Below are 27213 nucleotides of genomic sequence, written 5' to 3'. Positions count from 1 at the left end.
CTCAAGAATTGTTTTTCAAGATATGCAGACATCTTGACTGGGAACCTACAAGAATGGGCATATCCCACGAAAATTGTTAAATAGGCAAGGAAACACGCCAAAAGTGTGGTCAAGTTCTTCAGTTCTACCATTGCCTTCTGCAACTCAGTCACAGTATGATGCATATATGAAAGAAGCTCTCGGTGCAATTTCAGCAACAGATGGGCCTTACAAGCCACTTTGCATATGTGTTCAAGTCCCATTCTGGAGCTGCACCTCTGGATGCATCTGTACTACCAGCGACTCAAGTGATAGTGTCTATGATGCCTAAAAGTTTTGTGAGGGATTTCCATGATCCCCCTGACAAAGGTAAAGCAACTTCATAGTTGTTGAAACAGTGGGTTGGATGCCAAGGGTTAACCAAAGCAGTTACATAGATGATTCATTTTGTACTATTGTTGGCGGACCTGAATAGAGAGACAGATGTTTACATTTATAAAATACATATATCAAACATGGTAAAGCCACATCTGTTACCTTTATGATTTCCCTAAATTTGTTTACAATGGTGAAATACTCAAACCTCCTAACCTTAATTCTTGGGCGAAATCACTGAAAATTGATGCCATTGAAGCCCAGTTTCAAGCAGAAGATGTTCAGTGGGGTTTGGTGATCTCTACTGCCCAATCTAGCAGAATGACAAGTCACAGATCGTTGGTGATTTGGATTGTGTCATCAGATCACTTGGATGTTGGTGGTCTTGGTACTACAATGCGGTCTGAATTTGGAGTGTGTTATACTGGATGTTGAAATGCAGTTGAGTGGTGACTGACTTTTCCATGCCCTTGCTAGGTGTGTAGTGGCCCTGATGTTGGCCAGGTCATTAGGGGTCCTTGTTAAGTTTCTCTGGGAATCTAGCAGAGGGGCATTGCCATCATTTGCCAAGGCTCCACTATCCATCAACAACATTTAATTGTGGATTTTATCTGCAGGCAAGCCTGCCATCTTCATTAATGATGAGACACCTTGTGTAGCCAGACAACTAGATGGCACCAGACTCATGTTTTCTCTTTCCATGAAGTACATTTTTTAGACTTAGGAGCAGGTTTGCTTATTGCACCTGGCCAAAATGGAAGAAGCATAAAGCGGGTCCCACTTTAGGTTTTGCCACAGAACTCGTAATAACTTATGGCAAGGCTGGAGAGTGGCAAACCAGCCCTTATGGAACTTGTGAAAATATCTTGGGTAAAGGACATATTCAAGCTGTTGAGGCTTGGTTCTAGGGCCAAAAACGAATCCAGAAACGGCCTTCATATGATGTGGTTTTTACTGAGTTAAGGAGGCTCGAAAGGTAAAACTGGGTAAAAATTGGGTCAGTTTGCTTACTCCTGGGGTGACATGGCCTGGCAAGATGTCTGATCACATGCACTAACCCCAGCCTCCCAGGACCCTCATCATATTCTGGCATAATTCTGCACCCAGCTCTTATGGATAACCCCTTAAGAGCCCAAAACTGCAAGAACAGCCCAGGGATTATAAATTGGTGGCGACATTTGTGAGTCGATGACAGGAAATAGGCAGCTGATGCGGAGTCCTGCCGAAAACCCCAAGATGGTGATCACTAGTCCGCATGGCCTGGAGAAGATGTATAAGTGCTGAGGCTGTGGCACCTCGAGAGGTAAGGTCAGTGAGGAGGACACCTGGCCATTTACTAAGACCAGGGATGTATTGTGGGCTAAAGACAACTGGAGAAGCTAAGCCAATAGGTTGCTCAGCGACAGCAGTGATCAAAGCACACATTTTGGACGCCAGCGTGAGTACAAGGCCATAGCAGAGGATGCCTCAGTAGAGATCTGGTGGGTCAAATGCGTCCACTAATCTACCCACCAAAGTCCAACAATCACCCTGGGGTATAGTAGTGTGTCACTTAATGAATCACTGGGCCATTTATCAAATTTGAAATGCAGCGTGTCCTTCAGAAATTATAATACCATATATATCGCGGTCTAGTGCAGATGGCTCAAAGTGCAGAGAGTGCTCGGTGTGTGATACATATTTCTATATTTACACATATGCAGGATGTCATAATGTCTTTTCCAGACAAGATTGTATGTTTAAGACAATGGATGAAGATAATTACTTATAAATCAGCCTGCGCATTCTGCTGTGGAGTCCTTGAATACACAGTAGCGGACAGTGCCCGGCAGCCCGCAAGCTGTGTGAATTTCCACTTTAGATTTGCTCACAGTGTTTTAAACAAGCTTGGTTTAGAAGTAATTATCTTCATCCGAGGTCACTAGATAGATAATGTTGTCCTGGAGAGACCAGTGCATTCACTCCTGTAGAGTCAAAATGTTAACATACCCCTGGTTGTCTGTATTACTTGTGTCTCACTAGGACTTGAAAAGTGGAAATTGAAGGAATATAGTGCATGACAAAATGACTTTACAAATAATTGAATTGTTGATCTTGGGTGGATAGATCAGTGGATGAATTTGACTTGCAGGACCATTGGACTTGTTTTAGTCAGTCGATCCTGGTTCTGTTCTGGGTATAAGGGCCCATACTAGTTGTTTTTATAATTCCCCGGCGATCTGGGGCTCCCGCTCTGAAGACTTGCAGCTGGCCAGTCCGGGTGGTCACTCCTGGGTCTTGGGTGGCTGGATTAGGAGCTGGTATGGAGCAGGCCAGTGGATGCTGACTGAGTGGACCTTCTTGACCATGAGGCCCGTGTTGAATGGACTTCGCAAGTGGAGCTGTGAATCGACAGAGGTCAGAGGATGCCCGCATGGCTTGATACATGCGCCAAGGTTCAGCACCTCAGGGAGTGAGGTGAGAGGTTAGAGGGCCTTGCATTGGATCTTAAGAAGACAGGCGTGCGGCTCATCAGACAGAGAGGAGTAAGCAGCCCACAAGAGAAGTTGCAGTGAATGGGTAGTAACCGAGGGCCACCCAGGTGAAATGAAGCCACCATCCCTGAAAACTGGAACCTGAAACGCCTTGCAGCCCATCCCTGAAGCTTTGCTCATTGACCTAATCTCTAGTAGAGCGGTGTCTTGCCCCCCAAGAATAGGGATTCCAGGCCAGGAGACTGAACTGGAGCGGATGAGTGAGCACAGCGTGGAGTGACTCTGTCAATCAATCACAGATTTGTAAAGCACGGCTAATCACCCATAGGGTCTCAAGGCACTGAATGTAGGCGTGCTGCTCAGTCAAAGAGCCAGGTCTTGAGGTCCTTCCCAAAGTGCTTGAGTGATGCGGTCTGCCTGAGCTTGAAGGGAAGTATGATCCATGTCCTGGCTTTTGGGGACGACTGCAAGGGTGAGCTGCGAGGAACGGAGACTTCTGTTGGGTATGTAGAAGGTGAGGCGGGCCTTGAGGTATGCTGGTCCTATGTTGTGCAGTGCCTTGAAGCCAGTGTAGGTCTCTGAGGTGGGAGGAGATATGGCTGTGACAGGGTATGTCGAGGATGAGTCTGGGTGCTGCATTCAGGACTCTTTGTAGACTAGATTGAAGTTTCTTGGTGTCTCCAATGTGTCAATGGCCTATGCCAAAAAGAGGCATGGGCAGACAGGGTTAGGCCCAAACCCCCAGATTGATGGAGGCTAGGCATCTGTGGAGCACACTGAAAAGAAGAGTCATTAGACACTGGGGTCATGGGTTGGTACAAAATCTGGAGCACAAAGTAAACAGATCCTAAAGTGGAACTAGCACGCACATCCAAGGCCAACAAAAGGAGAATGTGGTGATAAAGCCCCGGCTTAATATTAGATGTTGCATACCCCATAAAGAGGCTGATCGTAAGAGCAGAAAGAATGGCACACTTTTATAACTTGGCTCTCCTTCCCCCAAACGGGTTCTATCTAAAAACAAAAAACAATGATTTGCAAATATGGGGCGAGACAACCCATCAAGGGCAACACAGTAGAAAAGAATTGAACAATATGCAGAGGGGCCAAATATTGTAGGAACGGAAATGGATGTTGTTAGAAATGGCGTTTCTGGTTGGCTAGGGTATGCACCTAAGCCAGGCAGAACCCACCCACTCTAGTCAGGGCAAGGGAGTTACACGTCCAAGATAACCCCTGCTCATCCCCTTGGTAGCTTAGCATGAGCAGTCAGGCCTAACCCGGAGGCAATGTGTAAAGCTTTTGCACAACACACACACCACATGTGACGCAATATATACTCCACAAAGTAAACACAACACTGAGCTATGTAAAAATAAACTGTATTGCACATAAACATATATAGACCAACCATTACATGTCAGAATTACTCTGCTACCTTAGCAGTTGTCAGAACGTTACACAGGTTACTAATACTCTGCAAGAATAAGCAGTAGTCGCAATAGAACATGTAAGTACTCAGGATTCTGCAACATAAGCAGTAGTCAGGACTCGTAGTAAAAGAAATGCACTTGTCATGGAATTATAATAAGTGCCTATACTAAGAGAATTACAAGAAGCCTATGGCAAGTAATTAAAACATATCATCCTATCATACCCATACAAGGAACAGTAGAACATATATATAGCACACCATCAAATAAACAGGTTAACATATCACCCCCCCAATTTCCATCTAAGAATCATAGGAACAAATATGCCCACAAGAGTACCTGAATTATGGTGAAAGGCACTCCTCGTGCCCTAGAAGATCGATATGTGGGGCCCCCGGCGCTCCTATGCGCAAAACTGCGGCCGTTTACATCCAGGAGAGGGGGGTGGCACACACCCCCTCGGGGGTTGCAGGTCGGGCCCCTCCTGGTACCCACGATCCCTTAGGTTCCCTCTATGGGCCACTTCGGGCCCTTCCACAGGGTGTGGGGGGACAAAACTCACAAAAACCCCTCACCACGGGTCACGAGAGGTAGAGATCTGGCGGTGCGGGCCTCCAATGAAGCTTCCTCCCACCTGCGATTTTGGTGGTTTTAGAAGAGGGGCCCAGGGGACGGGGACCCTCCGTGGAAGTCTTCGCTCCACTCGCTCCTCTGACAAATGGGGCCTGGTGGAGTGGGGGGGCCTCAAATGAGGCTTCCCCCCTGCTCAGGTACAGCACCACCCGATGCGGTGCGCGAGTCCTTTCTTTGCCCTTATCTGACTGCGATGGTGCCTGCTTGTCCCCCGGGGGTGCCTCCTTCAGCATGCTTCACCGCGGTGGGACTTAGGAACGCCCAGCAGCTCCTGTCGGCGCTCACCGGTGCCCCGGGGGCACCCCCTATACACACTCGGATTTCGAGCAGAGAGAGCCCAGGTCGCAGCTGTGAAATCAGGCACTCAGTTCAGAAAGCGCTTACGAGCACCAGGGGCCCAAAAGCGCTCACAAGATGCTAGGGGGGCCTAAATAAAACACTGCACTCAGCGTATGGCTCCAAACAAAAGAAGATGGAGCACTCCTTGTTCTCTGGATGTAGTTGCAGGGTTCAAGGGCCACAGCACCCTGCCCCTAGAGACAGAAGAGAGGGAAGCACAGGGCTAGCAGGCCCCAACAACAGGCCAGCATAAGGGATGCAGATGGTGGCAGTTCCTCCTAGAGACCAGGCAGGTTACAGGTCAGCACAGCAGCAGCAGTCCAAGGTTGGTCCTGGTGAGTCCAGTCAGTAGCGTCCTGTTACAGAAGAGTCTCTTCCTGTCTTCATGCCTAAATTATCAGGAAAAATCCCCTGTACTTATACTCAGTTTAAAGTGTGTTTCCAAAGGAAGGGTAGAGGAGGTTCCAGCCAGTTACAACTGGCTCTGGGAGTGCCCCCTCTCTCCTCCAGCACAGGCTCCAACCATCAGTTGGGGGTAAACGACCCTATTGTGTGAGGCCAGGGCACAGCCTTTACAAATGCAGGTGTGCCACGTGAGCCCTTCTCTCAGCCCAGGAAGACTATTCAGTATGTAGATGCACCTCTGTGACACCTCCACCCTCCCTGTGTACAGGCTGTCTGAAAAGTATGCACAAAAGCCCAACTGTCACTCTGCCCAGACGTGGATTGGAGTCAAGCTGGAAAACACCAGAGTCATAAGCACAGAGAAATGCTCACTTTCTAGAAGTGGCATTTCTGTAATGATAATAAAAAATCCACCTACACCGGTAAGCAGCATTTCTCATCACCATTACAACCATACCAAACATGCCTAGGCTACCCCTCATAAATCAGACAATACCCCCTACACATAAGGCAGGGCATTTCCAATGCAGTCTTATGAGAAGGCAGCACTTGCAGCAGTGATAAACCAAATAGGCTGTTTGTCACTACCAGGACAGGCCCCATTACTAGGCACATGTCCTGCCCTCTAGCAGGCCTGAGACATGTTTGAAAGGCTACTTCGGTGGGTGGCGCAAGCAGCGCTGCAGGCCCACTAGTAGAATTTAATTTACAGGTTCTGGGTATAGGGACACCACTTTACAAGGGACTTATAGGTAAATTAAATATGCCAATTAGGTATAAGCCAATCATACTGAGTTTACAAGGGAGAGCACATGCACCTTAGCACTGATTAGCAGTGAAAAGGTGCTCAGAGTCATAACGTCAGCCAGCCAGGGTCAGAAATATAAGGAGGAAAAAGGCAAATGTTTGGGGAATGGCCCTATAAATGGGCCAGGTCCAACAGATGTGGAAAACTCCGGTGTTTCGGCTCGCCTCATAGAACTCCGAGGTGCTCACATTCTGACTGCCCTTTAAAAAATTCTGACAAATATTAGAGATCTAGAGCAACTCTATCTCCATGAAAGTAAATCTCTTAGCAGACATCTGCATGGTCAGTGAACGATCACTCAGTTGACACTCTGACAATGGAAGTAGAGGATCTGATTACTCCATCACGGAACCTGCATAATTTATGGACAGACTAGAAAATGCGGAGGGCAAGTTCTGCCTGAACAACCTCTGATTTTTGGGGTTCCCAGAGGAGGCCAAAGGAGATGCCCCTGAACGTTTCATAGAGCCTTGGATCAGAACTGCAATGCAGCTTCCAAGCCTGTCAGCCCCTTTTGGCATTGAGAGAGCACACAGAGCCCTATCTCCTCCACCTGTGGAGGCCTCCGAGGGCCAACATAGCTAGGGTCCTCACCTACTGGAACAGGGACGTCATCCTTCAATGGGCCAGACATATAAAGGACTCTAGATATGAAGATCAGGCCATCAGAATCTTCACTGAATATAAACAGAAGGTACAAAAACAGAGACAGTCCTTCAACGAAGGAAAGCAAAAATTGAGAGACAAATTGAAAGTATTAAACTACAAAGTAACTAAATTTTTCACTAGCCTGGAGGAGATGTGGGAATGGCTGGAGATCGAAGGCTGTAATCCGCCCTCAGAAAACACAGGGGTTCAAGTAAAGACCCCTGCATACAATGCAGACATCCACAGGACAACTGAAGATCACAGATCAACACAGAAAGTTACTAGAGTGGCGGTCCAGCATGGTGGAATCCTGGGGCTGTTGCGACAGTCAGAAGCACACACGATGGAACAGTGGCAAAGGATGCAACTGAAACAAGCTGAGGAAATACACCTGCCTATACATTTGTTAGAGGTACCCAGACATGAGAGGTGACCGTATCGAGTCTGATCAAAACTCAAACATGAGCTGGATAATGTGGTGCTGGGGGGAGGTCTACACCGCATTTCACATGACATCCACAATGTGGGAGTCACTTAATATGATCACTTGCTCGGGTGGGGCATAACTACAATTCTGGATCAATGATGTCCTGAGCAAAAGACTAGGCTAACAGGCACTGACTGAGAGTTTACAGCACCATTTCAAAAGGATGACAGGTTGATTAGTAGCATGGCAGAAATGCATAACTGGAATGACTACTGAGGTTCCTGGGTAGCAGATAGTTCACAGGAGGCTAGGGCAGCTGAGGAGTTGGGTCTTCTGGTTGTGTGCCTCGAGGTCCCAGTTCTGAGGCGGGTGAACCTTCCCTCACTGATTCACAAACCTCTGCACATATGTTGATTAGTCTTTGGATGTTATGTGGATTTAGTTAAACACAGGGGAGTGGTTGTGCAGGCTCTGGGCTACCCTGCAAACTGAGGTGGTTGGGAGTCACAAGTTGCTCAGCACTCGGAGATATGTAGCATAGTACAGTTGAAGGGGATAAACCAGACTATCTCTGAAATAGAGGCGTTTGCTGTAGGGTACTTGCCCGGGAACTGGAAGTACTCCTTTCAAGCAGTAGTCTGAGTGGGAAACTGAAGATACTGCCATGGAAAATTGAGGGATTTGTAAAGAGAGAAAGGGTTTACATTTATGTCAAGCGCCACTCCATCCAGGTAGCATTACTCTAGGACACCTATCTGACAGAAGAGGAAGAGGGTAAAGTTCAGAAAAAAAGAAGAGGACAGATCCTCGCCACGTTTTTGGCACATGCAAGGTCGGGTGTTTTTCTGAACGGTACCCCAGGTCCCTATGCAGCTCTGCTTCTTTGAGGTGAATGTGGAGGGGAGGTACATGGTAGCATGCAGTCTCCTAAATGGGATAAAATATGTTGAATTATGAAACCATGGTCGAAACGTGCATTACGAGGCCTACCTATGGCCCTCTTCTCTAAAAGCACCTTACATTGATGTCCTTTTGATATGGGCAGATGGCTTTAATTAAACAATAGATGGCTGCATGACTGGTCAGCCACCTAGATTACACGCAAAACCTCGGTTGACAGACAAGCTGATGAGGGTCAAGGCAGACGTTTACTGTGTGCATGTTTGGAGAGCACTCCCTTCAAGTCTTAAAGAGTACTCCTGTTACTCTGTCAAACACAACACCTACAGTAGACTGATAAGGCATTGGTGTCATGTGCCTTAGTACAAAATACAGACAGCACAATACCTTGACGGGTTCTTCTCTGACCACTCACCCCTCTTGGTTGAATATACCACAGGGCGGACACAGAGTACTTGGCCCTTACATTCTGAGATCCTTAGACATGCATCATTTTAACAGGAAATTAAAGTAGTCATTGACACAAATTTAGAGAATAACTAGAGAGAAATGAAACACGGGTATATAAATGGGAGGCTTTAGAAGCTGTCTTGAGAAGAGAATGCATAAGCAAGGTAATTGGTACCCATAGACAAGTAAGACAAAACATGTCCCAGCAAGAGAACAGGCTGAAATGTGCTCAGAAACAGGTGTCGTATGAGCTGACAAATAGTAGATTAACCCTCCTTGAAGCAAAATGTAAAAAGAAAGAAACTTGGGAAGTTCTAGACAAATTTATCCACAGAGATTGCAGACAATATCTACATAAATAAAGAGGGTGACAAATCGGGGAAGTTGATGGCTTGGCTATTAAAAAGGAAAATACCTCTTCCTAGTGCCTAAGACTAGATCAGACATTACCAAGGCAGTGACACAAATCAATATCAATGGCCCTCTTGCATTACTTAGTCAAGCTCTACAAACACCCATACAGGTTTCAAGAATTATCAGTGTTGGAATTTCTGGAAGAAACTAGACCGAAATGCTCACGGATGAGCAGGCAGCTGAGCTAGACCAGAATCTTAACAAAGAAAACATACTAGAATCTATCGGAGGAATGCTTAGGGGTAGTTTGCCGGGTGCAGATGACTTCTCCCCTGGAATGTTATCAGTTATTTCAGGTTCAGCTCCCAGAAAGGCTCCTTGAGGTTTACAGTGAGGAGAGGTCACCGGGGTGACTACCAGACACCACAAAAAAAACTGTTGTACACATGCTCCTTAAACTAGAAAAAGAACCCAAAGATTTTGGATCTTACAGACCCCTCTCCATGATTAATACAGATGTGAAAATACTATCTAAGACCCTTGTCAATAGGTTGCTCCTTGTGATAAACCACCTGATGCATGGAAACCAATGCAGCTTCATTCTAGGGCGTGGTACCCTCATGAATGTCAGATTGCTCTCACCAGAAAATAGTGAATTTACTAGACCAGTTGAAATGGTCTCCAGGTGTAGAGTCAACAAACAAATATTAATCATTATAAGTAAGTCTGTACCTTCGGCTGACGTGTAGGAACTGCAGTGTTCCTCCCTGATCCAGGTGACAGACCACTCGAAATACTACTTCGGCTTAAATGTCACCAGATGATTGGAGACATGGAAAGGAGCCAACTGACCATGTATCTACAAGATCCTAGAAGATCTTGACCCTGACATCCCTATATGTGTCCTAACTAGGGCGCATCAATATCTGCAAAATGAATATACTCCTAGGGTGCCCTGCCTCTTCCAACCTCTTCCAATAAACACCCCCTAACTAATATGAAAGTGTTACAAAACAGGTTAATGGCCTTTATGGAGTGGAGGCAGACTGTGTATTTCAGTAAGGCCACTAGTGGCACCTGTGTATAGGGGGCATACTCAGATCTGGTAGGCTAATTCTAAGTAGCTCAACTTCGCATCATTTCAGAGTGCATAGTAGGGGAGCGTGAAATAATTTGTATCTTCATGGACTGAGTGGTGGTGAGTTGTTTACTTTGGGACATGCCATGACTCGAACAAGCATGTTGCCCATGCAATCTGTACTTCGCCATCCCAGCAACATTGGTGTTGGAGGTCTTGGCCTTATGGGAGGAAGGAGTGGAGGTGTCTAACCTCCTTCCCATCTCTGCATGCACCAATCTTCCAGAACCCAGCCTTCACCCCAGCCATACAGGGAGAGATATTTTCCAGCTGGGTGAATGGGGACTGTAGAACACTACGTGAACTTTTGAGTCTGTGCCGCATCAAAACGTTCAAACAGTGCAGCATTGACTTTGGCATTCCTGAGTCAAACCTACTTCAGTATTGCCAGGTAAAACATTGGGCACTATACCGCTTAACATAATAGATGCCACCTGGGGGTTCTTCTCTAACACTCAAAGAACACTCCAAATTAGCAAAGGGGCGATGAACACCCCCTTGCTGCAGAAATGGGAGCTGGGCCTTGTAAGACAATTTACTGATAAACAGTGGTAAACCGTATGGTTAGCGATACCCTAAATCTTCCCCAACATCCCCAACAGGGAATAAGCCTACAAGCAAATGTACATGACCCTGGTACATTTAAGCCGTACATTCCTGACAATACTTGATACATGCTGGTGATACGTCAGGGAGAGTGAGACTTTCCATCACATCTGGTGATCTTGCATAGTCATACAGCCCTTTAGAAAAGATTATAGCCCTCTACTGGAAAAAGGAGGAGGCTACATCCATTGCTCTTTGGTTCTTTATACTTTGGCACCTGCTGGCAAAGGAGCAGCTTACGCACAGCCTTGCACATTCAAAACAGAAGGTCACATAAGGTGGCTAATTATGGTAGAATATTTGACTAAGATAGAACATCTCTGTCTCAATATGACTCGCTTAAGAGTACTGCAAATGGTAAGCCGAGACGTCTGACACAATTGCTTGGTACGTTCTTACTCCATTTGGGACAGTCCCCTTGTATACACAGACCCAAGGCATATTGGCACCTTCGATTGGGCACCTGGTACTGGCTGGTATCAGTCTTCTCGTAAACATGCTCAGCTAGTTAAATGTCTTTTATCTCCTTAGTTTAATATTGGAGGAAATGAAGGAAAAAGTTACAAGGGGTTACCTATTGGTTATTACATTACAGCATTGAAGTGATGATGTAATAGTAATGTTTCACCAATTTAATTAGGCCCTCGGCTCATTTTTGGATTGCATTAAAAATCAAATAAAAATAAATTGGTGAATAAAGTAGCTATTTAAGACATGTGCGTGCTTCGAACAGCTTCATGTACCTGCTAATTCTTAAATGTGAACCCTTAAAGGTTTTAACCCAATCTTGCGTTATTTTAAGATTAGAAAATGGATTTCCTGAGTAGTAAAAATACTTATTATTAAGTGCCAAAAACGTTACCCTGTATTTGGGCTACATAAAATATTATTATTAGCATTTTTACACACACAAAAGCATACATGCGGAGCATTTCAAAGGGCATATTAACTACGACTTATCTTACAAAGACCCAGAGCCTAGGAAAGTCAAAATTACATTAAGATCTCCACTGATCTCTTATCAGTTCGTAAAGTGGCACTTCACACAGTATCTCCTTGTTTCCTTTGATGGGTGCAGTGTGTGGAAGTAACCTGTGAGGTTTCATCTGTGTTTTTTTGGCATCCCACTTTCCACCTCTTTCACAGAGAAGAAGTTAGATTGCCTATGAATTGAGGCAGCAGATCAGACTAGGAAGAAAGAAAGAGAGCCCTCTGCATCTTCTAATACATTTCCGCTGGTGTTGCTCGGCACACAGTAGAAGAAATACAGATGAGATATTTCACTGTGGCTAGTTGGGAACATTGGGCCAGATGTACTAAACACTAGCTGAAAAATACTGGTCACAATTTACTACCAGTATTTTTGTGATCAGTGTGGTATTTTGCAGACCGACCTATGTTTATAGGTCGGTCTGCAAAATACCAAATCATAGTGGGTGACAATTTGACCTACTTAATGAATATTAAAGAAGTACCCATTAATGAGGGACCCTGCAACTGTAAATTTGTAACATAATGAGTGCCAGTGCCAAACACATTGCTCAAAAGACAGCGGTCGGTGCTATTAAATGTCCCTGCACCCAATATTAAGGCTAAATCCACCTCGTGCCTCTTTAATCCACCTACAGACACCACCTGCACCTTTATCTCAATTTTGCTTTATCCCTTGTTGACCGTTTTTCCGTCTTCTCTTCCTTCTTTCCCATTTGTAGGTTTTCTCCTCTCCTGCTCTAGGCGAATGTCGGAAAGGAAAAATAAGTGCAAGTAGGCCCCTCCAGCCCAAAAAATGAGTACCAGTGGGCCCCACTGGCAACCACCGGCTCAAATGAGCACTGGGTGCCCTGTGATTGGAGGCTATCACAGGGATCGTGGTGTGCTGAGACAGCAGACCACCATGTCTGTGATTGCTTTTTAATAAAAAAAAAAAAGCATTTTTTTTTTAAATGCAGTCTATTTTCCTTAAAGGAAATGGGATTGTATTTGAAAAAGAAAGTTTTATTTTGCTTTGTTTGTGTAAGAGGAGGCAGTGTTCCCTTTGAGATGCCCATAAAATATGAATGTTTTGCGACTGGATTTCAATGGCAAAACAGTGATCCATAGCATACAGATACAGTATTTGGGAAGGTGCCTTCAAAACAGCGAATTGATATCCATTTGTAAACACATTTAGCGATTCAGAAACATTTTTCTGAATCGCTAAATGTGTTTAAGTATATAGGAAAAACGATTTTCACATTGGCAAACCCTCTAATTTACCTGTAAGGAGGGTTTGCAAATGCTAAAACCCTTTGTACATCTGGCCCGCCTGTTGTCTCCACTTTTACTCGCAGTTTTATGTCAGAAACTACTGTTTATTTTTCTTTAATCGTTCCTACCTCTGGAGAAAAGAAGCCGTTTATCTAAGGTGTTTAATGAAAGTTAAGCACTGAATCCTGGTGTAGTACCTCGATGCAGCATTAGGAGTATGCAAAGTGTTTGCCACGAATGGCATGGCATATAAGTCAAACCTTAAAAACAAAATATGGTGAACATGCAGAACAACAGATGCAAATCCAGTACCTGCTGTGAGCTGTGTCAATAGTTTAACTCATATGTGGGATCACGAAGTTAACCATTATTAGGAGAAAAGGTAGCCATTTTAGGAAATTTGAGTTGCTCACATTTTTTGCAATTTCTCTATTTTATTAAATGTCATAAATGCACATTTGAGAGGAGTGAGATTAACTCTGTGTGGTCCTGGTGGGGATATATATGCACACATGTTGCTCAAAGGATCAAAGAAATATTGTTTTGTGTCTTAAAGCTTGCAGCTGTGGCGCGAGACCATAGATGGCCTTGTTAATCACTCCATCTTGCTCCGGTCTATTCTGGGCCTGCCCGAGAAGGAGCCGCCGGAGGAGCTGGTCCAGGAGGAAGCAGGTAATTAACCAGACCATTTGCTGAGACTCCTCTTCACTGAGTGAAGGGGCCTCGAGCTTGAATACTGTAATTTCTAAAATGACCAAGATTATTGTACACCATCACTTCTGAGGTGAGGTACTGTGACCCTCACCTTCCACCACCCACCCCGGGGGCTCCAAGTTTTACATTATCTTGCCCTCTGTGAAGTCAGTGGAGATTCTGGGAAAAGGGAATACAACGTCTACTATCTTGTTCCTGCACTCAAAATGGATGGGTAAATCTGAACATTCCCTACTGTCTCAATATCCACCTTAAATACAACAGTGTGCTGTGGCACCTAGTACATGATAACTGCAAGCTAATTATAATCCAAGGGAGACTGTCCTCCACATGTTTCCTCCATTACTCTGCAATGTGCTTCAGTCACACTCAGAACACCGCTCTCATTAATCATGCATTACCCCCTACACGCACGCCTAGGCCACACCTCCCACTTACCTTGGACTGGCGCTCTGACCAGTCTAAGGGCCTCCCGGACCTGGCCATTCTGCCTTGAGGCCCCACCTCCTTGTGCTCTTCCTTCATGCATGTCTGTCCCTGTTCTTGGCCTTCTATGCCCGTTGTTGTGTGTGCCCTCTTTGTTGCTCTGCCCAGTTTGTCTTTTGTGCCCATTTTTGTGTCCCTCCTTAGCCCTTCCCCCTGCGCTCCTCCCCTGCACCCCCCTAATCACCCAGGGACGTACTTAGCGGCTGCCGCTGTTTGACTGCTTAGCGGGCATGCAAAGTGAGCATGGTGAAAGTGCGCCAAAGGCCAGGCTGTCTGGGCAGGAGTGTGTCAAGTCATACGGACTATGGTCCGCCTGACCGCCACCGCTACAGCTCAGTTGACCTGCTAGCCCTCAATACCATAATGCAGGATAGGTTCTTTCTCATGCGCCCACTGCAGCATCACCCATGCCGCCCTCTGCGCACACCTCACCCCATATTGCCTGTGTGCTCTTCAACACCAGACCCCGCTGCAAGGATGACATAGAGATCTGGGACCTCATCAACAATCACTCCCTAGACATCCTCTTTCTCACAGAAACCTGGCTCAGCCCGTCCCACCCCTCCACCATTGCCTCCCCCCCGTTATTCAAGATCATCTGCCATGACAGGTCCCACAAGCCAGGAGAAGACCTAACAATCATCGACAGGGATACATCACCTGCACTACTTCTTCAGATGAACCATCCACGCTCATGGAAACGGTGCACTTTCAACTGCAGATCAGCAACTCCACGAGTATCTCAGGCATCCTCACTTACTGACCACCAGGAGCCCACACCACCTTCAGCAACCTCCTCACTGACTTAATCACCCCCTCGCCATCAGATCTAATGACTTCCTCCTACTTGGCAATATCAAATTTCATCTTGATGACCCCATGGACTGCAATGGCACTGGCCTAGAAAGACTAGACAACAGTGGCCACACACAGCTTGTACCAGGCCCAACTCACACCACCGGACCACTGGACACACACTTGACCCAATATTTACATCCAGCAGTAAAATCACCTTTATTCACATCTCCCTGCTGACAGATCACTCCACCATACACTTCTACCTCAGAGCAACCCACCCCAATAAACCTTAACTGACCATCAAAGTCAACCGCAACTGGAGCAACATCACAGAAGCAGGCTGGACCCACGCATTCAGATCCAACCAACCAACCCTCAGATTCGACCTACAGAATCACATACCCATCTTCGACAACTAGATCTCCGCGTGCTCCAGCAACCTGGCCCCTGGGAAATATATCAGGCACACAATAACTTGCACTCAAGCATACTGGTACAACAAAGACCTCAGAGATTCCAAGCGCTATTGCAAGCAACTGGAAAGAAGATAGCGGTCCAGTCGAGACAACACCTCCGGAGACGCCTACAAATCCACTCACAGAAGGTACCATGTACAGATCAAAGAAGCCAGTAAGCTGCGCCCAAGATCAGACTCGAATCCTGCTCCAACACTGACAAGGAACTCTTAAACATTGTCAAAGAATTCACAAACTTGACAGCCTCCAACACCATCATCCCCTCACAGAACCTCTGCAACAACCTTTCTGACTTCTTTCACAACAAAATCTTCAAGATGTACTCCAACCTTGCCCCCTACTCACCATAGAGGACGTCATCATGCAACCTCACACTAACACAAGAGACGCCCACCTCCTAACAAACTGGAGCCCACTCACCACGGATGACACCACCAGAATCATGCAAACCATTCACTCAGGGCCCCCCTTAAACGACTGCCCTCACCCCATGTACAACGTGGAAAACCACTGATCAGCATCAAACCTAACCACCATCATCAGCTCCTCCATCCTCAGCGGATACTTTCAGGACAGCTGGAAACGCGCACTGCTCTGCTGACGAAGCCCTCAGCTAAAACTAAGGATCTTAGCAACTCTACGACCCATCTCGCTCCTACCCTTCCCAGCCAAAGTCCTGGAGAAAGAAAATAACAAGCAGCTCTCTGCCCATCTTGAGCAGCACCACCTCCTGGACTCCACCCAATCAAGATTCCACAGCAACCACAGCACAGAGTTGCCCTCCTGGCAGCAACAGATGACATCCGCTCAGTCACGGACAAAAGAGAGACTGCTGCACTTATCCTGCTCGACCTCTCAGAAGCTTTCAACATGTTCTCCTGCAGCACTCTCATCACCAGAATTCAGTAAGCAGGAGTCCAAGGACTTGCCCTAAGTTGGATTGCCTCTTTCCTCTCCAACAGCACACAATGGGTCAGCCTCTCCACTTTCATCTTGAAACTCCAGCAGCTCATCTCTGAAGTCCCCCAGGGATCCTCCCTCAATTCGACCCTGTTCAAAGTTTACACTGCACCTCTCAAACCAACAACATCAACATCGTCTCCTATGCCAATGCCACTCAGCTCATCCTCTCCCCCACCAACATGAACAACACCACGAGGAACAACTTAACAGCTTACTTGTCTGACGTAGCAAACTAGATAGGAGAGAACGGCCTCAGACTCAACACAGAAAGAACGGAAATCCTGATCTTTGTAAATAAGAAGTCCCCCTGGGACTCTTCTTGGTGGCCATCCAACATGGTTACTATGCCCACCACCACAGACCACGCCAAAACCCTCGGCATCAGCCTTGACGACAATCTCTTGATGAACAAACAAGACATCCTGCTGTCACACCCCCACAATAGTTAGCAGAATCTTCAAACGGCTCCCCCTGCACACTAGACGCATGGTCACCCAATCCCTCATCATGAGCTGGCTCCACTACAGCAACGCACTATATGTCAGCATCTTCAGCCAACTCAAGCAAAGACTCCAAACGTTCCAGAACACTGCCGTCAGATTCATCCCAGATGCCCCAGAAGCGCACACATCACATTCTAACTTCCAGAACTGCACTGGCTTCCCATCCAGAAATGCTGCAAATTCAAGCTTCCCATCCACACCTACAAAGCCCCCCACAACGCAGAACCAGTCTACCTCAGTGACCAACTTTAAATCTCTCAGTGCACCAGACAGCTATGCTCCACTTCTTTCTTCCTTGTATGATTCCTCCGCATCTGCATAACCAAGACAAGAGGTTGCGCTTTCTCCTTCATCGCAGCCAAAACCTGGAACAAATCCTCTCTACATATCAGGACCGTCTCTCCATACCTCGACTTCTGCAAGAAGCTGAAGACCTGGATGTTCAACTAGGAAAACCTCCAGACCTATGCTTCTGCTCTAGTGCTTTGATACACTCACAGGTGATATGCTGCTCCATACAAATCTATATAACATAACAACAGAACTTAACACCAAAATGCTACCCACTAGGCTCACAGGAAGTCCACCACCCTTCCTCAGAGGTATATCATGCAACCGATGTGCCAAGTGCATCAGCACCTCATGAGGGGTAGAAAGAAATATATAAATGCTAATATAGTGCAATGCAATAAAGTGCCATCTCTGAAGGGTGGCACAGCACTCACTGGACATGAGGCTAGCAGACGTTAACCATCACCTACCACCACTTCATGTGGGAACGTGGACGTGAGGGTGAAGTGTTCCAACTTTCATGTTCCACAGCTCGCTGGCATGACTACAGTGCCCCAAAGATGCTTTGACTCTCTATCGGCAGATTGGAGGGAGTCATTACAACTCACCCTCTAATACCAGGAAAATGTGATGCCAAGGACTATAATAATAAAACTCCAATTCTTGGAATAAGATTCTCATCAGGGAATGAGGCACTCATTGCGCATGCCTTCTCGCCCAACCCCACTTTTCTAAGGGATCCAACGCTGGAATGTACTCGTTCATCCGCAAGGTATGCACCAGATTTTAACTCGCGGAAGTCTTGAAGGCAAAAACCAATGATGCTATTTTCAGCCGTGTTGAAGTCTTGTTTCCTTCTCTCTGTTTCTCTCTCCATCTCTTTTCGTCTCTCTCTCTTCCCCTTTCTGCCTCTCCCGCTCTCTTCCTCTGCCATCCACCAATCTCCTGCTCCCTCGGGTAATGTACACTTGCAGGCCTCTCTTACCCCACTTCACTGCTTTTGCAGCATCTGCCTAAACAGCTACCTTTCCCCCCTAGGGACTGAGTGCATAAAGGAGGGTAGATCGATAGATGGATACCTACATTATTCAACTAAAGTCAAGCTGAGCTATTCTCGAAACCGTAACAGTAAAAATCAATAGTCACAAATGCTGAGTGAATCCTGAGCACATCACTTTCTGTCACAGCGTCAGCTGCGTGGCAACAATGCTTTTCATGTCCTTCGCTGTGAGTCAGCACTGTGGCGCAGCCTGAACGGCTGTCTTTAAACAGACTCTTTCTTAGGGGCCGAGCTGTATTTCTTGATCTCTGTGGTAATAAACCATGCAGGATGAGCAAGTACAATTGTGAATATGTGATCGTACACAACCCCAAACGGAAAAACGAATTTTACATAGCATTGACAATTAAAAAAAATATTTTGCAGTACACCGAAAAGAGCAACACTGCTTGACCCGAACTCTAAAGCTAAACATAATCCTTACTCTTATCGTAACCCTATCACACAATTTAATTATTTAAGCACAGCTGTAATCCTACTTCTCACACTAATTATATCCCTGCCCCTGCATCTAAACCTAAATCTAAACCTAGCCATAACCTTTTGCAGAACCTTAAGTATAATAACTATAGCCCTTACCCAAAACTTAAGATGGCCATGCTGCAGGGTGTTATTCCCCTCCTGGTACGAGTGCACTTTCTTAGTGTGCTGAATTTGGTCGATGGCATTTTCAGAGAGAGCACACTTAGAGTGGAGCTGGTACCATAACCTGAGCTTTCCGCATTCTCCATAAATTGGAATCCTCTATTCTAAAATAATGTTACAAATACATCCCATGTTGGACTAGTTGGGAAGCTGACTATATCCCATTCATCAACTCTGCGTTTATCCTTACAGCATTCTCACCATCTCTAGTTCTTCGGCAACATGCCCCTCCAACAGAAGGAGGCCATTTGGCTTTCGTGGGGGCAGACAGTGGGCAAGGTGCAGAGCTTCCACTCCTCACTAGAGCCACTCAGCTTCATCGTCTGATTTCTGAAGAGCTGACATTCTTCCAGCTAGGTCACTCCTGAGGCTACTGGATAGCTTGTCAGCTGTCAGGAAATCCATCACCAGATCCCTGTATATTAGCAAATGGTTAATATTTAATTATTGAGCCTTGCCCAGTGGTAGGACTCCGTTGATTTTGGTCTGTTGCAATATAACTCCTCATACATAAACAAAACAGCTCCCTAAAAAGCTCCGTTAGGAGGTTTATGCCATTTTTTAGACCAAAGGCATAATCTTGTATGCAGTCAAACCTTTGAGAACCTATTTGGAGGATACCGGGCACATACCTACAGCAGTAGAATGTGCTTTTCCAACTCCAAGGCTACATACAACCATTTTACTGGCTACTTGCATGTTTCTTCCTCTCTGGTACGTCAGATAAACCTAGTTTTCTCCCACATAATGGACAAGCTTCATCTCACATGAAGCTTTCTTAAATAGAGCCTTCTTGATTGGCATTGCTGGAAAAAAGTGGATTTGTGAACTCCAAGGCCTGGGCGCCTCGAACAGTACATGGTTTTTCATCAAGTAATGTACCAACTTCTTTCGTATTCCACGGACCTATATTTTTACGACTGTTTAAAATCTTCTTTGTTCAGAAATAAAAAGTGCATTGTTTTTCAGATTATTTAGCCGTTGAAAACATAGACTACAGTGGGGGAGAGTCTAGGGAGACACAACTTCTCTGGTGTGCCTTGCTCTGTTTATAAACAGTCTTTTGAAAGTTGTAATTCACATGAAAATTTGCTTTTCTACCAGGATTCAGGACGCAGAAGATTCCTAGAAAAACGCAGGGACATTGTAAGGATTTTAGGGGCGCTGGGCAACTCCTAATTTGGGGGGCCCTGTTCTCAACATCTTTGCATTTATGATCCATTTCAGCTAAATCACACACATTGATCATTCCTTAAAAGTTCATCAATAGTAAAAGAAAGATAAAAAAATTATAGGCAATTGCCTTTTTAAAATCAGCACCCCGTCCCGTTTAACATCCCTCCTTTTCTTGAGTTGCCTTTGGACTGCCTTGATCTACAAACAGCAAACAGATTGGCATGGAAATGGGCCATGAGGCAGCCCTTTATGAGGCTGTGGTATATTTACCATAATTCTATTAACAAAAGAATCATCGTTGACAACAAGCTCACCATGAAATCACAGATCAACACTGTCTCCTCCATCTGCTTCCTCACCTTGCGCATGCTACGTAAGATCTTCAAGTGGCTACCTCTACACACGAGACGCACTGTGACACAGGCTCTCATCACCAGCTCACTGGTCTACGGCAACGCCCTCTACATAGGAATGCTGCGCACCTCCTACAGAGACTTCAGACCATAAAGAACACCGCAGCCAAACTCATCTTCGGCTTTTCCAGACGAACCCACATCACACCCCACCTCAGGCAACTCCACTGGCTCCCCGTACAGAAGAGATGCCAATTCAAGCTGCTGACCCACGCATACAAGGCTCTACACAACCAAGGACCCACGTACATAAACCACTGCCTGGATTTCGACCAATCGTTGAGAACCCTACCCTCCCTTTCACTTGCCCATACTCCCTGCATCTACCAAAGCAGAAGTGAAGGATTCTCCTTATCTCATATCACATCAAAACCTGGATCAGTCTCCACGCATCCCCCCCCCCCCCCGGACCATCACCTCACTTCTGGAATTCCATATGGCCCTCACAACCTAGCTGTTCGAAAAAAATGTCTCCAGACCTGCAAGCGGCTGGATACCTTATTGCATGATTAGCTGCACTTTATAAATCCTGATTGATTGATTGAAAAGAGGTAGAGGTAGTTATTACAGCTTGCCTGTTCAAATAAATTAATCAGGGCTCCTGTCCTGAAAAAAAGGGTCCCCCCACTTTATCCATGCCTTAAAACATCTCTGGAAAGACGTCTTCTGCTTCAAATACTTTGGCTTGCTGCAATAATATCCTGTCTTCAAAGAAACTGTGCAACTCTTTGTTTGCAGGTTTATTTATATGTCTGAATATTGACAGCTTTAACTGAGTTTTAGAGCTCATCAGCACCAAAACATGGGTTTTGGTCAGTCCATTTAAGCCAATGACATTACAGAAGTAGATACAAACTTCCTCAAAAAACGTTGTTACACAGGGCGCAGGAGATAGCATGTTGGTTTACAGTTGGCACCCAGACATACCCTAGGGTAGGTCGCTTCCCCCGCCGCTGCAGCTCCACCTGCCCAGGCTCCTGACACCTCCGAGCAAGACCAGCTAAACCGTAAGTACTCCCCTCGCCCAGCCCCTCGCCACCCACCTCTGTTTCTCTGATCTTCTGTCTTCTGCCTTCCGCTCTCTCCTCCAACCTTTCTTCGCACCTCTGCTGTCCATTTCCCTTCGCTTTCTGTTCCTCCCTCTGGTAGCCATCTTCCTCTGCTCTCTGCTCCTCTTCTGCAGCCCACTTGCTGCGTGTCCTGATCTTCTCCTGTGTCCTTCTCTTCCTCCTCACCTCACTCTCCTCGTGTTCTGCTCTTCCTCTGTGTCCCGCTCCTCTTCCTCACCGCATTTTCTTCCTGCTCTGCTCTTCCTCTGTGTTCTTCTCCTCCTCTGCACCCCGTCCTGCGTGTTCTTTCCTTCTTCTGTGTTCTTCTGTGCTCCTCTCCTCCTCTGCACCCCGTCCTGCGTGTTCTTTTCTTCTTTTCTTCTTCTGTGTTCTTCTGTGCTCTTCTCCTCCTCTGCACCCCGTCCTGCGTGATCTTTTCTTCTTTTCTTCTTCTGTGCTCTTCTCCTCCTCTGCACCCCGTCCTGCGTGCTCTTTTCTTCTTCTGTACTCTTCTCTGCGTATTCTTTTTCTTCTTCTGTGCTCTTCTCCCCTCTTCTTCTGTGGTCTTCTCCTCTTCTCCTGGACTCTTCTCTCCTCTTCCTCTGGACTCTTCTCTCCTCTTCTCCTGGACTCTTCTCTCCTCTTCCTCTGGACTCTTCTCTCCTCTTCTTCTGGACTCGTCTCTCCTCTTCTCCTGGACTCTTCTCTCCTCTCCTCCTCCTCTGGACTCTTCTCTCCTCTTCTTCTGGACTCTTCTCTCCTCCGCTTCTATGGTCTTCTCCTCTTCTTCAGGACTCGTCTCTCCTCTTCTTCTGGACTCGTCTCTCCTCTTCTTTTGTGGTCTTCTCTCCTTCCTCTTCTATTCCTCTCTTCTTTTCTTCCTGACTCCTCTCCTCCTCTGTAATCCCCCCTTCCCTATCTTCTTTCCCTTCCCCTCTACCTGACCCCCCCCGCCCTCTGCTTTGCCACCGCCACCTCCCGCTCGGCCCCGCCCCCCACTCCCATTCGTCTCCCGCCTCCCGCCCCCAGCTGACCCCTCCCCCCCATGTCCTCCCTCTTATGGCGGCTACTGCGCGGCAGAGTCAGCGACCCTTGACCCTAGGGTAGGTCGCTTCCCCCGCTGCTGCAGCTCCACCTGCCCAGGCTCCTGACACCTCCCAGCAAGACCAGCTAAACCGTAAGTACTCCCCCCGCCCAGCCCCTCGCCCAGCCCCTCGCCACTCACCTCTGTTTCTCTGAACTTCTGTCTTCTGCCTTCCGCTCTCTCCTCCAACCTTTCTTCGCACCTCTGCTGTCCATTTCCCTTCGCTTTCTGTTCCTCCCTCTGGAAGCCATCTTCCTCCGCTCTCTGCTCCTCTTCTGCAGCCCACTTGCTGCGTGTCCTGATCTTCTCCTGTGTCCTTCTCTTCCCCCTCACCGCACTCTCCTCGTGTTCTGCTCCTCCTCTGTGTCCCGCTCCTCTTCCTCACCGCATTTTCTTCCTGCTCTTCCTCTGTGTTCTTCTCCTCCTCTGCTCCCCATCCTACGTGTTCTTTCCTTCTTCTGTGTTCTTCTGTGCTCCTCTCCTCCTCTGCACCCCGTCCTTCGTGTTCTTTTCTTCTTTTCTTCTTCTGTGTTCTTCTGTGCTCTTCTCCTCTTCTGCAACCCGTCCTGCGTGTTCTTTTCTTCTTTTCTTCTTCTGTGTTCTTCTGTGCTCTTCTCCTCCTCTGCACCCCGTCCTGCGTGCTCTTTTCTTTTTCTGTACTCTTCTCTGCGTGTTCTTTTTCTTCTTCTGTGCTCTTCTCCCCTCTTCTTCTGTGGTCTTCTCCTCTCTTCTTCTGTGGTCTTCTCCTCTTCTCCTGGACTCTTCTCTCCTCTTCCTCTGGACTCTTCTCTCCTCTTCTTCTGGACTCTTCTCTCCTCTTCCTCTGGAATCTTCTCTCCTCTGCTTCAGGACTCGTCTCTCCTCTTCTCCTGGACTCTTCTCTCCTCCTCCTCTGGACTCTTCTCTCCTCTTCTTCTGGACTCTTCTCTCCTCCGTTTCTGTGGTCTTCTCCTCTTCTTCTGGACTCGTCTCTCCTCTTCTTCTGGAATCGTATCTCCTCTTCTTCTGTGGTCTTCTCTCCTTCCTCTTCTATTCCTCTCTTCTTTTCTTCCTGACTCCTCTCCTCCTCTGTAATCCCCTCTTCCCTATCTTCTTTCCCTTCCCCACTACCTAACCCCCCCGTCCTCTGCTTTCCCGCCGCCACCTCCCACTCGGCCCCACCCCCCCTGCTCCCATTCGTCGCCCCCCCTCCTGCCTCCCGCCCCCAGCTGACCCCTCCCCCCTCTCCTCCCTCTTATGGCGGTCGCTGTGCGGCCGCGCCGCTGGCGCGCTGGAGGCACGCCAATGGCAAGCCCGTCTGCACCCGTCCGCGCTGGGCGCCCAGCGCCACGACCCCTGGCCCCCAGCACTCCCAAACCCCGCAGCGCCGCTACGACCCCACCTCCCTCCACGCTCTCAACCCGGGACGCTCCAGAACCTGCTTCCAAGCCAACCCAAAACACACTCATGGACCCTTCGCATGCCTTACCTACAAACACACCTTCCACCGCGACTGCACCCCGCCCACCAGCCCACGCGCCAATAATCATCTCAAATGCATCCTCATCAACGCCCGCTCCGTCCACAAGCACGCTATTGAACTATGGGACCTCCTGGACACCACCGCACCGGACGTCGCCTTCATCACTGAGACCTGGATGAACGCCTCCTCGGCCCCCAATATCGCCATAGCCATCCCCGACCGCTACAAGATCACCAGGAGAGACCGCACCAACCAAGTCGGTGGAGGAATCGCCATCGTTTTCAAGGACTCCATCAACGTCACCACCTCCACCGAAGACACCCCCCTCGCCGCCAAACCCATGCACTTCCAGATCCACACCGACCCCAGGACCACCCTCAGAGGAACTCTCATCTACAGACCCCCTGGACCACGCGCCCTCTTCAGCGAATCCATCGCTGACTTCATCTCTCCGCACGCCCTAGCCTCGCCGGACTACATCCTCCTCGGAGACCTCAACTTCCACCTGGAGCAGAACAACGACCCCAACACCACCACCCTGCTCGCCAACCTCGGTCTCAAGCAACTGGTGAACACCCCCACCCATATCACCGGACACACGCTCGACCCCATCTTCTCCGCCAGCAACCATGTATCCTTCAGCCACTCCTCCGTAATACACTGGACCGACCACAGATGTGTCCACTTCACCTTCAGACGCAAGACTCTCCACCTCCGCACACAACCCATCCCACGCAGACATTGGAACAAAATCCCCACGGAACAGCTTCTCTCCACTCTCAGCGACAACCAACCCACCTTCTCAACCGACCCCAACAACGCAGCCCTCAGCCTCATTCATTGGATCACCAACTGCGCGGACAACCTCGCACCCCTCAGACGCCTCCCAAGACAGACCAGCACCAAGAAACCTCAATGGTTCACAGACACCCTCAAGGAATCCAAAAAAACCTGCCGTACCCTCGAGAAAGCCTGGCGCAAAGACCACACCGTAGAAAACATGTCTGCCCTCAAAAACGCCACCCGCAAACACCATCAGCTGATCCGCGCCACCAAAAGAACTTCCTTCACAGACAGACTGGAAAAGAACACTCACAACAGCAAAGAACTCTTCACCATCGTCAAAGAGCTCTCCAATCCGAACGCCAACTCCAACTCCATCACGCCCTCACAAGACCTCTGCAACTCCCTTGCTACCTTCTTCCATCGTAAGATCACCGACCTTCACGACAGCTTCGGACACCAGACCCAGCCAACCACCACAGAACCTACAACCCCAGCCATCACCCTCAACGCCTGGACCCACATCAGCGCGGAGGAGACCAAAGTTACCATGAACACCATCCACTCCGGTGCCCCCTCGGACCCCTGCCCACATTTCATCTTCAACAAAGCCGTCAACATCATCGTCCCTCATCTCCAGACCATCATCAACAGCTCGTTTGCTGCTGCCACCTTCCCCGAGAGCTGGAAACACGCAGAAGTCAACTCCCCTCCTGAAGAAACCTACGCGGACCCCAACGACCTGAAGGACTTCCGCCCCATCTTGCTCCTCCCCTTCCCTGCCAAAGTCATCGAGAAGACCGTCAACAAGCAACTGACCAAATTCCTTGAAGACAACAACCTACTCGACCTCTCCCAGTCCGGATTCCGAGCCAACCACAGCACAGAAACCGCCCTCATCTCAGTCACAGACGACATCAGAATTCTGATGGACAACGGAGAAACAGTCGCACTCATCCTCCTCGACCTCTCGCCTGCCTTCGACACCGTCTGCCACCGAACCCTAATATCCCGCCTGCGCTCCACCGGTATCCAAGGACAGGCCCTGGACTGGATCACGTCTTTCCTCTCTAACCGCTCCCAAAGAGTCTACCTCCCTCCGTTCCGCTCAGACCCCACCAAGATCATCTGCGGCGTCCCACAAGGCTCCTCGCTCAGCCCGACTCTCTTCAATGTCTACATGAGCCCCCTCGCCGACATCATATGCAAACACAACATCAACATCACCTCCTACGCCGACGACACTCAGCTGATACTTTCCCTCACCAGGACCCCAGCACCAAGACCAACCTGCAAGATGGAATGAAAGACGTCGCAGAATGGATGAAACTCAGCCGTCTGAAACTGAACTCAGACAAAACGGAAGTCCTCATCCTCGGAAACACCCCGTCCGCCTGGGACGACTCTTGGTGGCCCACGGCCCTTGGTACCACACCAACCCCCTCTGACCACGCACGCAACCTCGGATTCATCCTGGACCCACTTCTCACCATGACCAAACAAGTCAACGCCATATCATTGTCCTGCTTCCTCACTCTTCGCATGCTCCGAAAGATCTTCCGCTGGATCCCCGCCGACACCAGAAAAACGGTGACCCACGCCCTCGTCACAAGCCGCCTGGACTACGAAACACCCTATACGCAGGAACCACTGCTAAACTCCAGAAACGTCTTCAGCGAATACAAAACGCCTCCGCCTGCCTCGTTCTCGACATACCCCGCAACAGCCACATCTCCGCTCCACCTGAGACACCTGCACTGGCTTCCCGTCAACAAAAGGATCACCTTCCAGCTCCTCACCCACGCACACAAAGCCCTCCACAACAAGGGACTCGAATACCTCAACCGTCGCCTCAGTTTCTACACGCCCACCCGTCAACTTAGCTCCGTCAACCACGGACTCGTCGCCGTCCCTCGCATCCGCCGCACCACGGCAGGTGGGAAATCCTTCTCCTACCTGGCGGCCAAGACATGAAACTCCCTCCACGCCAACCTCAGGACCGCCCAGGACCACCCTGCATTCCGGAGGCAGCTCAAAACCTGGCTCTTCGAGCAGCAGTAACCCCCCTCCCCTAGCGCCTTGAGACCCTCACGG

At 48.1% G+C, this 27213-nt stretch overlaps 1 protein-coding gene across 4 annotated transcripts in view; it reads left to right on the top strand.

The window, feature by feature from the left end:
- Positions 1-27213, top strand: part of MYCBPAP (MYCBP associated protein) — a 670648-nt gene that overhangs the window by 415460 nt on the left and 227975 nt on the right. For all 4 annotated transcript variants that reach the window (XM_069200066.1, XM_069200065.1, XM_069200063.1 and 1 more), the window contains exon 16: positions 13773-13888. In XM_069200066.1, the coding sequence (XP_069056167.1) occupies positions 13773-13888 (116 nt within the window). The remainder of the gene's footprint in view (positions 1-13772; positions 13889-27213) is intronic.

This window comes from Pleurodeles waltl, chromosome 7, assembly GCF_031143425.1.
Source record: "Pleurodeles waltl isolate 20211129_DDA chromosome 7, aPleWal1.hap1.20221129, whole genome shotgun sequence".
Taxonomy (NCBI): domain Eukaryota; kingdom Metazoa; phylum Chordata; class Amphibia; order Caudata; family Salamandridae; genus Pleurodeles; species Pleurodeles waltl.
Note: the sequence above shows the minus strand (reverse complement) of the source record. Positions and strands in the feature narration are given on the sequence as shown.